The sequence below is a fragment of the Dreissena polymorpha genome, chromosome 1 (genome assembly GCF_020536995.1).
Source record: "Dreissena polymorpha isolate Duluth1 chromosome 1, UMN_Dpol_1.0, whole genome shotgun sequence".
Taxonomy (NCBI): domain Eukaryota; kingdom Metazoa; phylum Mollusca; class Bivalvia; order Myida; family Dreissenidae; genus Dreissena; species Dreissena polymorpha.
In genome coordinates, this window is record NC_068355.1 from 821,355 (window position 1) to 837,357 (window position 16,003).

The window sequence follows — 16,003 nt, forward strand, 5'->3', positions numbered from 1 at the left end:
TTATACCTTATGATATCTGCACAAACTTCAAGAAAAACTGTCTTTTATGCACTAAATATTTTTACAAATGTATTCCAATAACTTTAGATATTTTCAAAAATAAAGTTCTTAACAGTTTGTTTACATTCTGTCCAGCCCGTGTGTAAATCCCTGAAAACCCCATTGATTTTGCAGCCTGTATAGGGGAGTCTGCTAACTAACCTAAAGAGAGCATTATCCAGGTACGTGTTGTGTGCAGCATGGAGGTCATCAAGGCTGTGTACAGTGGTAGCCAGCGCTGTCTGAAACTCCTGCCACGTCACATTGATCACCTGGTGGGATATGTACTCCTGAAATATAAGGACAACAATATCTGGTGATGGGTTTAAAATGAACAAGTAGTTTCTTTGTGTTAGAGGTACATCTTTTATTGGAGACAATGACAAATCAGCAACAGCAGCAATTAATAGTAAATCTCACTATTTGTGTATCTGTTTTGTGCACAGAATTGTGCGGCTCTGAATGTCTACTTGTTTAAATATTTAACCTCTAAAAATTTAAACATTAAACGAGACTTACCTTGGTTAAGTCGATGTTTGAATGTAATTCTATGAGTCATAGACTCACTGGAGGGATTTGATCTGCACATGCGCCGCACAATCTCATTTAAGACTGACAGTGATATGACGAAATAGAATTGGCTTGTTATTCACAATGTAAAGATATGAATTAGTCATCTGCACATCCATGGTTGAACACCATAACTCTACCAAACAGGAATGGAGAGAACAATACAAGCCTTGTTCTGAGAAAACTGGGCTTAATGAATGCGAGTAGAGTGTTGTCCCACATGAGCCTGTGCAGTCTAATCAGGGATAACACTTACTGTTTTCATGGATTTTTTATTTACAGGAAGTATCTCCTAATTGAAAATCTTGTTTAGGAAGAAATTATTGTCCCTGATTATAATGATAAGCATGTGCCGACTGCAGAGGCTAATCTGTATCCACACTTTACACACATACATTAAGCTGGGTTTTCCCAGAACAAGGCTCTGACACACACAAGTCTATGTTACCTGCATGACTTGACACACAAGTCTATGTTACCTGCATGACTTGACACACAAGTCTATGTTACCTGCATGAATTGACACACAAGTCTATGTTACCTGCATGAATTGACACACAAGTCTATGTTACCTGCATGACTTGACACACAAGTCTATGTTACCTGCATGACTTGACACACAAGTCTATGTTGCCTGCATGACTTGACACACAAGTCTATGTTATCTGCATGACTTGACACACAAGTTTATGTTATCTGCATGACTTGACACACAAGTCTATGTTACCTGCATGACTTGACACACAAGTCTATGTTACCTGCATGACTTGGCACACAAGTCTATGTTACCTGCATGACTTGACACACAAGTCTATGTTAGCTGCATGACTTGACACACAAGTCTATGTTACCTGCATGTCTTGACACACAAGTCTATGTTACCTGCATGACTTGACACACAAGTTTATGTTACCTGCATGACTTGACACACGTCTATGTTACTTGCATGACTTGACACACAAGTCTATGTTACCTGCATGACTTGACACACAAGTCTATGTTACCTGCATGACTTGACACACAAGTCTATGTTACCTGCATGACTTGACACACAAGTCTATGTTACCTGCATGACTTTCACAAAGAGCTGCATCTCCTGCCTGTAGAGATGGAGTTCTCTAAACTCAAACACCTGAGCCAGTTTGTGAACCAGACCTACAAAAAGACATAATGTTGAATTTGTACATAAATAAAAATCTAGAAAATTGTGCTTAAATAAAGCACACATTTCATAAGACTAGATGCATACAGACCAACAAAAAAATAGTTTAACCTTGACCTTTGACCCAAAGACTCAATAAAAAAGCATTTTAATTAAATTGAAATGACCTACTCAAACAAAGTTCTGTTAAAAAAATAATCTAGCTTCTTAGGAAATGAGTTAAAGTGGTATTAGATGCATTTTTCACTGTTGAATTGAGCTGAAAAGAATTAAATGGTCAAACAAGTTAGTTAAAATGTGGTAACTGGCCAGTTATCTGCAATTCATCTTGCTACCAGTTGTTTATAAAAAATATATATTATATTGGATATTTTTCATGACAGTTCCAGTCCTCTAAGCCGAGCCGAAGTGTCTTTATTAGGATCTGAGTTAGTGTTTGTGTGTCGTATGAATAGATATCGTTGCAGGAAATTAAAATGTTCCGTAAAACAAAATTGTGTCTTTGTGTCGTATGAACGTATCTGCACTAAAACTAAATTTAGATTCACATCGTACATGCATGATCAGTTGTCAAACAAAAGTATGGTTAATATTCAAATGCATTATTTTTCTCTTTCCGGGATGTTGTTTTAGTATGTTGATGCTGCATTAACAAATATAAGTGTATATGAAGTGAAAACACCAAAAATAAACAACGGTTGCGACAGACACCTATTAACATAGCAGATGCGTCTAATATCACTTTAATAGGACCAATGTGCGATATGGTGTTTCTTTCTAGAAATGATGAGTATCCATATTAAATTTTAATAGAATTAAAACTGAAAGCGATTCCATAACTTTGCTCAATCTATGACCGCTATGAAGTTATAAGTCACTAAGTCTTACCGTCCCTCTTGAGTCTGTTCCAGACATCCTTGAGCACCCACACAACCCGTTTAAGCTGCAGCATAAAGGAGAACACCTGGCAGTACTTGTCCAGGCTGTTCTCTGTGATCACAATGTTCAGTGGCCAGCCCACCTGTAAAAGAGGCATGGCAAAGGTTCATTCTTGGGAAAAAAGAGCTTAATAAATGTGAGTTATGTTTTGTCCCACATTAGCCTGTGAAGTCTTCCCTGGCTAATTTAGGACATTTCCCACTTTTATGGATTTTTTTGTTTGAAGGAAGTCTTTTCTAATTCAAAATCCAGTCTAGGCGGAAAGTGTTGTCCCTGGGTAGCTGAGTGGACCACACAAAACGAGGCTCAATTACAGGCATCAAAAGTGTTAAATGACCGTTACACAATGGTTGAACACAATTAGGGCATACTGTTTACATATGGGCCTTGCTCTGTGAAAAGAGGATTTAATGCATGTGCATAGTGTCGTCCCAGATTGGCCTGTGCAGTTTGTACAGTCTTATCATGGATGACACTTTTGAGCTAAACTTGATTTTTGCTAAGAAGAGACTTTCTTAAAGTGGAAAGTGTCATACTTGATTAGCCTGTGCGGACTGCTAATCTGGGGTGACACTTAACGCACATCCAATTAAACCCCCTTTTCACAGAGCATGGCCCATAATAAGAAGTAGTTGATAGATGTCATAAAATGTACATTAAATATCAAATCACAAAATCTACTTTCATTGTTCCTTAAGTACTCCAAATTATTCTACACTTAAAAAGTATTTATTTTTTTTACATTTAGTTACACAAAAATAACCACTGTAGACCAAGTCTGAGGATTTTAATCTAAACATATTGATGTTGAGATATTCTTTTGTATAAAGTTATTTGCTAAACATGTAAAATATAAATTTGAAATAAATTTGGAATCAATTTAATTTCATTAATTTTGTTTTATAGAAAGATAATCCATGTTTGAACGTTGACCAGCAAATACAAAGATAAGCTTTTTACTTGCAGTCATTTGAACCTATAATGATTTAACTTCAACTTAAATAACAGTTGCTTATTACGATTATGTTTGTTGTTGGGTTATTTTGTTGAAAAATAGCAAAACAAGAGCACCGCATAACGGGTGCCACGCTTGGCTGCTGGTGCAGTTTTGAATAAATGAAAGGTTGTCAGAAATTTTTAGAATTTTTAGATTTTTTTGTTAAGAGGTCACAGTGACCTTGACCTTTGACCTAGTGACCCAAAAATGGGTGTGGCATGTAGAACTCATCAAGGTGCAGCTACATATGAAGTTTCAAAGTTGTAGGTTAAAGCACTTTGATTTTAGAGCCAATGTTCAAAACCTTGACAAAATTTCAAGGTTTTAGCGGACGGCGGACACAACAAGACGAGCTGGCTATGACAATAGCTCGGGTTTTCTCCCAAAACAGCCGAGCTTATAAAATTGGAGGCTATTTGTCACACTTAACAAAACACTAATTTGCAAAAGCAACCAAATTGGCATAAAGACTTAAAGACACCATACAGAAGTTCCTAAAATGATTTTAAAAAAAGAGACAAAATGATTTAATTGGGTCCCTGCTACAAAGATTCCAACTGTATTACCACTTAAAATAGCGGCTGTGAAACCATTTATATAATCCATTCACATGCCTTTACCCAAATAAGCAAATTTAGTACGGTCTACTGATTTATCGCATTCATCAGCAAGGTGTTAGGACTTAGGAGTGTCATCCTGTTTTAAGATCACTTTTGATGTGTCAACTGATTAGCAAAAATTGATAAACATGTAATTCTGATTAAATTCAACTGTCTGAACATTAAGTGATTAATTAAAGAGGGAAAATATTGATTGTCCAAAAATTTAGTCACACAAATTAAATTTGGCTTAAAAAGAGTATCAAAAAATTTAGTGTCGGAAAACGTATCATGGTAGAAATTTTACAATAAAGTCTGTATTTTGACGTTCCAAATCAAAGTATGGCCTCTGTCTTTATATTAACAGCTCAAAGTTAGTTATTTTGGGGAATACAAATGTTAAGATTTACATGTGGCTAAAGCACGGTATTGGTGCTGATTTGCATTTTTTTATGTTATATCCTTGGATAAGAAAAAATATACAAGATAGAAATTAATTCTAAAGGTCCACTACACTGGCATATACCCATCTTACTTTCCTGAAAATTTCAAGAGGCTAGTGCTACACGTTCTTGAGATATACCTTGAAACATGCTCTAAAAATGGCCTTTTTTTAGCGTTATGCAGTCTCACTCAAAAATCTATTGATTTAAATGAGAAATGCTCTTGCTATCAGCAACAAATGATGCAAACATTGGTTATAATCTTACACAGACTTGTATCCGGTACGATTTGCTACTTGAATTAATGAAATAGTTAAAATAATATGGATTTTATAAGTAAAATACTACCAGCAGGGATTTTGTTTCAACACTAAAATTCAAACATATACTTATTGTTATACTCCAATTATTGGTACAATATTTCAGTAAATTAAACTTGTATTAACATAAAAAATTCAGTTATGTATAAGGATAAGTACAAAACCCATTCAAACTACTAGATAAGCCGGGGTTTTAGCAATAATGATAGTTCATTGGTAAATCTTTTTATTTAAAATTCTGTAGTGTCTGTAACCATTGAAAGTTTTATGTGGCAATAGTTTAGAAGTTTTTCCATGTAAAATTATATAAATACTACATTTGCTAATGTGTATTCATGTCATGTCTAAGTTGGCTGAAATTTGCCTTGCTAAAATATTATCATTATTGAAACAAGATGCGTTTGTGAAACACAATGTCCCCCTATATGATGTTTACCTTGAAGGATGACCTTGACCTTGTGAAGGATGACCTTGACCTTTCACCACTCAAAATGTGCAGCTCCATGAGATACATGTGCATGCCAAATATCAAGTTGCTATCTTCAATATTGCAAAAGAATTAATAAAATAAGCGATTTGGGCCACATATATTTGACCTCTGACCTTGAAGGATGACCTTGACCTTGACCTTTCACCACTCAAAATGTGCAGCTCCATGAGATGCATATGCATGCCAAATATCAAGTTGCTATCTTCAATATTGCAAAAGTATTTATAAAATAAGCGATTTGGGCCACATATATTTGACCTCTGACCTTGAAGGATGACCTTGACCTTGACCTTTCACCACTCAAAATGTGCAGCTCCATGAGATACACATGCATGCCAAATATCAAGTTGCTATCTTCAATATTGCAAAAGTATTCATAAAATGAGCGACTTTGGCCACATATATTTGACCTCTGACCTTGAAGGATGACCTTGACCTTGACCTTTCACCACTCAAAATGTGCAGCTTCATGAGATACATATGCATGCCAAATATGAAGTTGCTATCTTCAATATAGCAAAAGTTATTGCAAAATGTTAAAGTTGTCGCAAACAGACCAACAGACCAACGGACCAACAGACCAACAGACAGATAGGGCAAAAACAATATGTCCCCCACTACTATTAGTGGGGGACATAAAAATACTACTTAGAAAAAGTTACAGACACTACAAAAATGTGTAAAAAATGAAGGAAAAAAATCCCTGTTCTATTTCTCATAAATAATTTGTTTTACTCATGAGAAAGTTCCATCTTTTATGTTGGAATGTTACATCATACATTGTGCAATAGATTAATGTGCAAAAAAAGGTAATGCAAGACCTCTTGGGATGAAATATTGTAAGCATTCTTGTGGAATTATTTTATGAACAATTTATTTAGGAACAATATAACCTGATTTTCTTTTTCTAAAATGATTTATCTAAATATGTCTGTGTTCTTAACGATGATACAACCCTTTAATATGGAGAGAAGACAAGAACAAACCTCTTGTAATGACTCAGGTATGTAACTACCATTTTGATTATGCTACGCTTAAATTTGTAGTGTCTGTAACCACTAACTTCGTTCTGTAAGCCTTAAACCTTTTTTGTTATATGTGAGTAAAATGAAACAAAATTGTATTTTGTATTACATTGCTGATGTCTAAAGTGCATTATTTAGACATTTTCTGTTTGAATTTGAAATATTTATCATAATAATGTAAATAAATTGTCTTTATAGTGTAGCTTTCTATAAACTGGCATTTTTTCTATTATCTCCTAGAATATGCAATTGGAAACATAGTTTTTTGCATTAAATATCATGAGAACAGTAAATCCAAACAAAACCATTTGAGAATTTACTGAGATCAGACACAATATCAAACAGTTTGTTTTGATGGTCATATGGTTACAGACTCTACAATGCCTACACATTTAACTTATTATTGTTCATGCTATCAAAGAGCATATGAAATCATTTTTAAAGCTAAAGAGATGAGTTTTAACCAATTCTGAAGTAACTTCTGTTTTTTACTTTGATCCAAATGGCTGCATTTAATCATTTCCTTTGCTTATGAATGGATCAAAGAAGACATGCGCACTGTATGCTAAATACACTACATGTATATAAATTTACATTCTTATACTTTAATTAGTAGCAGAAACTTTGAAGAAAGGAAAATGAATTTTGTTTCCGTTCTTGTTTCAGGAAGCAAAGATAAATCAAGCAAAAAAGAAAAGATAAAATAAGACTAGGTTTGGCTGCATGAAGGTTAAGCATTGGGAGAACAAACGAAAATATGAGAAGCTAAAATACAACTAAGATGCCTTCGTAGCTGCTAGGCTAGAGCAAAAGAATGGAATCAAAGGACATTTTAGTGTTTGCTTTGGAACAGAAATCAGATTGAAATACATTTATTTTGTATGTTAAGCAAATTTGGCCTGGAAGAGAGGACTACAGGAATCAATAGATGTCATCTTGTTTATAGGGCACAAGATCCAGAGATATTATTGAAAGTGGACTTCGCAAATTCAAATTCAGGGCAAACATTACTTAAAGCTTAAACTTCTCTGTGATTATCTTGATAGCTAGAGTAACAAAGGGTTATAAATACATCACTAATTTGCTGCTTGCAAAATTACATTTTTGTTTACACTGAAATGTTTGGAAAGTTTTCCGCACATTATTTGGTAATGCTTATTGCTGCATAATGAAATTCTAGATTATATTAATTTGTAACTCTATACAGGTGTGCCAATTCATATGAGATGCCAAACTCATAATGTCAGATTAGTCTTCTTTGACTTGTATGTGCCCAGCACTGAGAATTGTCAAGCTACACGTCTCCTGGACAGCTATTGTTACCCCATGTGTAGTGTCTGTAACCAACTCAGATCATGTACACAAAAAATGTGTTTTAACTAAAATTCTAACAGATCAAAAATTATTTTATATAATGTTCAAGTCACTGTTTTTATGTAAACTTGCTTTTATAGTGCATTTTTTAATGCTTTATGCCATTCTGCAACTGTTTTTGGAATCATATATTTTGGTAGTGTCTGTAACCAAACCTATGAGCATGCAATTCTACCTTTTATGAAAACTTATGCTTTTTCAAACCAATTTCGTTTCGATTTATTTTGTTTGAATATACTTCCTGGTTTCAGACAAATGCCTAATTAGCTATCTTGTGGGTCTATAATAAAAGTTATAGAAAAGTTTCTTGCTTGGTTCTCTTTTGGTCTGATACCTGATTAATTAATGCTTTGATTTTTTTGTTAAGATAGTAATCACTTTTGGTTTTTTGCTTTATTTCAACAGTTTATAACCTGCAGTTGATGTTAAAGTGAAAATATCTGAAGTTTTGAAGTTCTGCTATGTTTTTCTTGCATGTTATATGACTAGTGTAGTGTCTGTAACTTGTATTATACCATAGGATGAAAATGTTAGATAAAAAAATAATGCATGCATGATCAAATAAAATTCAACTTGATTTGAGTAGGGGATACCTTGAGCTTTAAAAATAACACCAAGGAAATGCTGTATCTACAATTTCATTTTTTTTTAGTAAGTGAGACTACTTTCAGCACCAATACCGTGTTTTAGCCGATGGTATATTAAGAAGCATACCTCATAGTGAAGCTGAATACAATCAAACACGTCGGGTGCGGTTTGTTCCATGACCCGGGGCAGGTATTTGAGAATGAAGCTCACATTGTCAGCATACTTGTCCTCAGCATTCACCGACAGTCTGACTGCCTTGTTCAGACAGTTGTTAAGAAACATAGGGTTGATAAGGTCCCTTGGTCTGGGGTTGGTCCCAAGCTGAAATAAAAACAAGAGATGTGTTTGTCAGAAACACAATGCCCCCTATTGTGCCGCTTTGAAATAATATTTCAATGTATCATTTTGCAGGCTTAGATATTATCTGCCTTTTAAAGCTTATTACTTCCCTTGGATTGTATTTTTTTACTTTTGACCTTGAAGGATGACCTTGACCTTTCACCTTTCAAAATGTGCAGCTCCATGAGATACACATGCATGCCAAATATAAAGTTGCTATCTTCAATATTGCAAAAGTTATTGCAAAACTTTAACCAAGGTTAAAGTTTTGGGACAGAATGACAGACAGACAAACAGACAGGCCAAAAACAATATGCCCGATCATTCGATCCGGGGGCATAAAAAGGAAGAGATATACTTATTCTGACCAATCAATAAGGGAACTAAGATTAAAGTAAAAGACTCTGATGATATTATAATTTCCTCTAATATAAAAATGGGATGTTTGTAAAAAGTGTATGCCCCAAAATTTGTTGCACAGTTGTCTCTGTGATCTTGACCACAGATCTTGAGATCTGAAAATAATTAGGGGACAAGACTAACCAGAGTACTAATTAATATGATCTTAAGAATTCTCCAGATATTATGCGGAACTCACAAGTCGTGATACAAGCCCATATGACCTCGACCTTTGACTTGACAAACACTGTACACCTACCTTTTCCATGAGCAGATCACAGAGTATCTCTGAGAAGTCTCCATCCCCCATACACAGGTAGCGTCTGAGGGCCAGGAAATGGTCCTCGATCTGCAGATCTGACAGGAAGTAATCCACCAGGCTCTTGTTCACCAGGGATACCCTGAAACCAATACGAGCAGCTTTCTGGGAATAGTGCTTTGCAGTGCTAGATATTGGCTTAGAAAGTTTTATTAGCATAATTTTATTAGCATAATTCTCTGGGACGACACTTTCAGCCTAAACTGAATTATCGTTTAGAAAGTACTTTTTTTACATGAAAAAAAGCATACAAGTGAAAAGTGTTGTTCCTCATTAGCCTATGCAGTCTGCACAGAGAGTTGAGTCTATGCAGTCTGCACAGAGAGTTGAGTCTATGCAGTCTGCACAGGGAGTTGAGTCTATGCAGTCTGCACAGAGAGTTGAGTCTATGCAGTCTTCACAGAGAGTTGAGTCTATGCAGTCTGCACAGGGAGTTGAGTCTATGCAGTCTGCACAGAGAGTTGAGTCTATGCAGTCTGCACAGAGAGTTGAGTCTATGCAGTCTGCACAGGGAGTTGAGTCTATGCAGTCTGCACAGAGAGTTGAGTCTATGCAGTCTGCACAGAGGGTTGAGTCTATGCAGTCTGCACAGGGAGTTGAGTCTATGCAGTCTGCACAGAGAGTTGAGTTTATGCAGTCTGCACAGAGAGTTGAGATGCAGTCTGCACAGAGAGTTGAGTCTATGCAGTCTGCACAGAGAGTTGAGTCTATGCAGTCTGCACAGAGAGTTGAGTCTATGCAGTCTGCACAGAGAGTTGAGTCTATGCAGTCTGCACAGAGAGTTGAGTCTATGCAGTCTGCACAGAGAGTTGAGTCTATGCAGTCTGCACAGGGAGTTGAGTCTATGCAGTCTGCACAGAGAGTTGAGTCTATGCAGTCTGCACAGAGAGTTGAGTCTATGCAGTTTGCACAGAGAGTTGAGTCTATGCAGTCTGCACAGAGAGTTGAGTCTATGCAGTCTGCACAGAGAATTGAGTCTATGCAGTCTACACAGTGAGTTGAGATGCAGTCTGCACAGAGAGTTGAGTCTATGCAGTCTGCACAGTGAGTTGAGTCTATGCAGTCTGCACAGAGAGTTGAGATGCAGTCTGCACAGAGAGTTGAGTCTATGCAGTCTGCACAGAGAGTTGAGTCTATGCAGTCTGCACAGGCTAATCAGGAACAACACTTTCCACTTTAAAAAATCTGGGACAAAACTTTAGGCACATGCATTTAGTTTTCTCACAACAAGCTGTGTACGTACTTCATACAAATTGTTTTCACTAAATGTGCTTATTTTAGCCATTGGCCCATTTGATAAGATGGTTCTTTCATGTAGTCAGTTTGAAAGTATTACTTTTAGTATATTAAATCACAGGCCTCAATCTTCATTGTTACAACATGTATAACAAGAAACCGTCGGGAGACGGGTGATGCTCCACACATTTTTTTTTGTCACAATATTGCACTATATATTCAGATAAAAGGAAACGTCTTTAGGGCACAGTAGTTGGGGGGGATAAGAATTTTTTTATAGAAAATTTCAAAGGGCCATAAATTTGTGAAAAATCATCCGACCAAAACCCGCTGATAATATGCACATCTCCTCTTGGTAGTGAAGCTTCCCATAAAGATTCATTGAATTCCGGTCATTAGTTGCTGAGAAATAGCCCGGACAAGAATTGCACTATATGTACATTTAATGGAAAATTTCAAAGGACCATAACTCTGTGAAAAATCATCAGACCAGAACCAGCTGATAATATGCACATCTCCTCTTGGTAGTGAAGCTTCCCATAAAGTTTCGTTGAATTCCGGTCATTAATTGCTGAGAAATAGCCTGGACAAAAATTGTGCACGGACGGACGGACACACGGACGGACAGACGAAGCAGCGACTTTATGCTCCCCCTAAAATTTTTAGGGGGAGCATAATAAAATTATGCAACTGCTTCAGTTCAAAAAGAATTTCTAGCACTCATTCTGTTGATCAAACAATATTTTTAGCCAAGTGGTAAATTTGAAACCAACATTTTATTTAACAAATAAACTAACTATAAGAAATAACAGAAATTCAACAGGAAAATGATGGCCCTTAAGCTGTCCCCAGGGTTCAAACTACACCTAATGTCTTGACCTGACGACATGGTTTTAGACCATAGTTGAACCAGATCAAAACATAGTTTTATATTGTCAAAATAAACATAAGGATTATGTATCATCAAGTTTGAGTCATAAACATGTTTTCTAGAGCTGTAATAAGGTTTCAATGAGATTTGACCTAATGAATTATCATAATTATAAATGACCCTGATTCATACTTAACCTAGATATTGGCATCATAAACATTTTGACCAAGTTTTGTCAAGATCTATGAATACATGTTTTTTCTAACATGTGTCAGAATTTATTGCATCTGCATGTTTTATTTAAAATGTAAGGTATCAAACTTACTGCATTTCCAGAGCAGATGTGACTGAACATCTTAGAATGGCAGACAAAGGCAGGTACAGGTAGCCAGCAATATCTCCATGATTACCCACGTAGTTGCCATAGCTACCATACTGCACATCTGGTAGGTGAGACAGCAAATTTACCTGGGGAGGGTTACCTGAAAATTAAGAAACCAAACACAGTATTAAACAAAGTCATGGACAGACATATGCCCATAGTAAACAAGGGCTGTTTGTAAAACATGCATGCCCCCAATATGGGCTGTCAGTTGTACTGGCAGCCATTGTGTGAATAAGTTTTTTGTCACTGACCTTGAACTTTGACCTAGTGACCTGAAAATCAATAGGTGTCATCTGCCAGTCATGTCAATGTACCTATGAAGTTTCATGATCCTATGCCTAATTATTCTTGAGTTATCATCAGGAAACCATTTTACTCTTTTGAGTCACTGTGACCTTGACCTTTGACCTAGTAACCTGAAAATCAATAGGTGTCATCTGCCAGTCATGATAAATGTACCTATGAAGTTTCATGATCCTAGGCCTAATTATTCTTGAGTTATCATCAGGAAACCATTTTACTGTTTCGAGTCACTGTGACCTTGACCTTTGACCTAGTGACCTGAAAATTAATAGGGGTCATCTGCCAGTGATGATCAATGTATCTATGAAGTTTCATGATCCTAGGCGTATGCATTCTTGAGTCATCATCCGGAAACCATTTTACTATTTCGAGTCACTGTGACCTTGACCTAGTTACCTGAAAATCATTAGTGGTCATCTGCCAGTCATGATCAATGTTCCTATAAAGTTTCATGATCCTGCGCAAGCATTCTTGAGTTATCATCCGGAAACCATTTTACTGTTTAGAGTCACTGTGACCTTGACCTTTGACCTAGTGACCTGAAAATCAATAGGGGTCATCTGCCAGTCATGATCAATGTACCTATGAAGTTTAATGATCCTAGGCGTAAGCATTCTTGAGTTATCCGCAAACCATTTTACTGTTTAGTCACTGTGACCTTGACCTTTGATCTAGTGACCTGAAATTCAATAGGGGTCATCTGCCAATCATGATCTTTGTACCTATGAAGTTTCATGATCCTAGGCGAATGCATTATTGAGTTATCATCCGGAAACTATTTTACTATTTTGAGTCACTGTGACCTTGACCTTTGACCTAGTGACCTGAAAATCAATAGGGGTCATCTGCCAGTCATGATCAATCTACGTATGAAATTTCATGATCCTAGGCCTAAGAGTTCTTGAGTTATCATCCGGAAACCATCTGGTGGACGGACTGACCGACCGACCGACATGAGCAAAACAATATAATCCCTCTTCATCGAAGGGGGGCATAAAAATAGAACACATATCAGAAAAGTATGGTAAAGATTCGGTGAAAAGTGAATGAGTTAAGAAACAGGAAACCAATAATTTTGCACGTTTGGTACACACAAAGGACAATAACTATAAAGTGCCTAGCGCCATTTGGCTGATAACGTCCATTTTATGTTAACAAACATTTCCACTAAGTTTGATTTATATAACAAGGGCTGTTTGTAAAACATGCATGCCCCCCATATGGGCTGTCAGTTGTAGTGGCAGCCATTGTGTGAATACGTTTTTTGTCACTGTGACCTTGTACCAAGTTATTATTAAAGCTGTTAATATATGCAAAAAAACAAACCATTTCTTTTCACAAAATACGTTAACAACCCTTGCTTAATGTTACTTCATCTCAAGTGAGTTACATGTACTCTCTTGTTTAAATCTTGTTTAAATAAAACATGCATGACCCCCATATGGGCTGTCCATTGTACTGGCAGCCATTGTGTGAATACAACTTTTGTCACTGTGACCTTGACCTTTGACCTAGTGACCTGAAAATCAATAGGGGTCATCTGCAAGTCACGATCAATGTACCTATGAAGTGTCATGATCCTAGGCAAAAGCGTTCTTGAGTTATCATCCGAAAATCATTTTACTATTTTGGGTCACCATGACCTTGACCTTTGACCTAGTGACCTGAAAATCAATAGGGGTCATCTGCGAGTCATGATCAATCTACCTATAAAGTTTCATGATCCTAGGCATATGCGTTCTTGAATTATCATCCGAAAATCATTTTACTATTTCGGGTCACCGTGACCTTGACCTTTGACCTAGTCACTTCAAAATCAATAGGGGTCATCTGCGAGTCATGATCAATCTACCCATGAAGTTTCATGATCCTAGGCGTATGCGTTCTTGAGTTATCATCCGGAAACCATTTTACTATTTCGGGTCACCGTGACCTTGACCTTTGACCTAGTGACCTCAAAATCAATAGGGGTCATCTGCAAGTCATGATCAATGTACCTTTGAAGTTTCATGATCCTAGGCCCAAGCGTTCTTGAGTTATCGTATGACAACCACCTGGTGGACGGACGGACGGACGGACGGACCGACCGACCGACCGACCGACATGAGCAAAGCAATATACCCCCTCTTCTTCGAAGGGGGGCATAAAAATTATAGGAGTTGGAGAAACAACCAATTGTGCATTTTATTAAGTTCCATAACTCTACAGCTCATGGGGAGAATAGGCTGTTTATCTAATTTTGCCTCAATTTTATGTCAGAAAACAGTTCCTGAAAGTTTGGTGAAGATTCGCTGAAAACTGTTCAACATAGAGAGCAGAAACAGTACATTTTACATTTTGGTACAAAGAAAAGGCAATTATTTAACTCTAAAGTGTATGGTGCAAATCTGCTGGTTATCAAACTTTTCCATTTTATGTATAAGGATTGGTGAAAAATGTATGAGTTAGAGAGTAGAAACAATGAATGTGCTGACGGCCCTTCTGCCAACCCATCCATCCTCCATGATGAATGTTCTCATTAGCCTGTGCAGTCCGCTAAGGCTAAGTAATGGCAACACTTTCCGTTTATATGATAATTTTCGTTCAAAGAAAGTCTTCTTATCAAAAATTAAGTTTAAGCAGAAAGTGTTGTCCCTGATTAGCCTGTGCACAGCAAACTCACCAAAACAGTATTAGTGCCTGTCAAACGAATTTAATACATTTCACTGAATTGTTCTTGCATAATAATCTCCTATATACATATGTAATTTATAATGAAGGTAGAAGTTACATGGTACATAAGCTGATTTTGAAAATGCATAAGTCTCGTAAACCAAGTATAGCAAGAAATTATAAACCACATACCAAGGAAGTTAAAGTTGTCCTGGTATGGAGTTACCTCCCTTGTAAGCCACTCGATCTTCTCTAATGGGGGCACAACTTTCACCTCTGGACCTTCAACAGACAAACCTCCAGTTGTTATTATCACGACTTTATCAGTTAAAATTGTTCACATATGTGGCTGTGCAAACCTCAAGTTTTGGATGGTATAAAACTTTATTGTACAACAGCTTTTTGTAATATATAAAGTATTTGTAATGACAAATGCAACTTAACAAAAATATCTTTATGTGATTACATTTTGTTCAAATGCTCCATTGTTTATGAATATTCACTATTATGTTTTAAACCAAATTATCTGGAAAATGTGATATTGATTTATTTGTTCGATAATAACAAAATAATACTCCTTGTAATTATGCCCCCCTTCGAAGACGAGGATATATTGCTTTGCTCATGTCGGTCGGTCTGTCGGTCCGTCCACCAGGTGGTTGTGAGACGATAACTCAAGAACGCTTTGGGCCTAGGATCATGAAACTTCATAGGTACATTGATCATGACTCGCAGATGACCCCTATAGATTTTGAGGTCACTAGGTCAAAGGTCAAGGTGACCCGAAATAGTAAAATGGTTTTTGAATGATAACTCAAGAACGCATACGCCTAGGATCATGAAACTTCATTGGTAGATTGATCATGACTCGCAGATGACCCCTATTGATTATGAGGTCACTAGATCAAAGGTCAAGGTCACGGTGACCCGAAATAGTAAAATGGTTTTCGGAT

At 36.6% G+C, this 16,003-nt stretch overlaps 1 protein-coding gene across 8 annotated transcripts in view; it reads right to left on the reverse strand.

Annotated features, from left to right (window-relative positions):
* The window catches only part of LOC127868250 (gamma-tubulin complex component 6-like), a 66,453-nt gene that overhangs the window by 6,132 nt on the left and 44,318 nt on the right, over positions 1-16,003 (reverse strand). For 2 of the 8 annotated variants that reach the window (XM_052409885.1, XM_052409900.1), the window contains 7 exons: positions 15,243-15,332; positions 12,036-12,192; positions 9,544-9,685; positions 8,673-8,867; positions 2,660-2,792; positions 1,676-1,764; positions 202-329 (listed from right to left, as the gene is read on the reverse strand). In XM_052409885.1, the coding sequence (XP_052265845.1) occupies positions 202-329; positions 1,676-1,764; positions 2,660-2,792; positions 8,673-8,867; positions 9,544-9,685; positions 12,036-12,192; positions 15,243-15,332 (934 nt within the window). The other 6 variants (XR_008044039.1, XR_008044045.1, XR_008044052.1 and 3 more) reach the window with 6 other exon arrangements.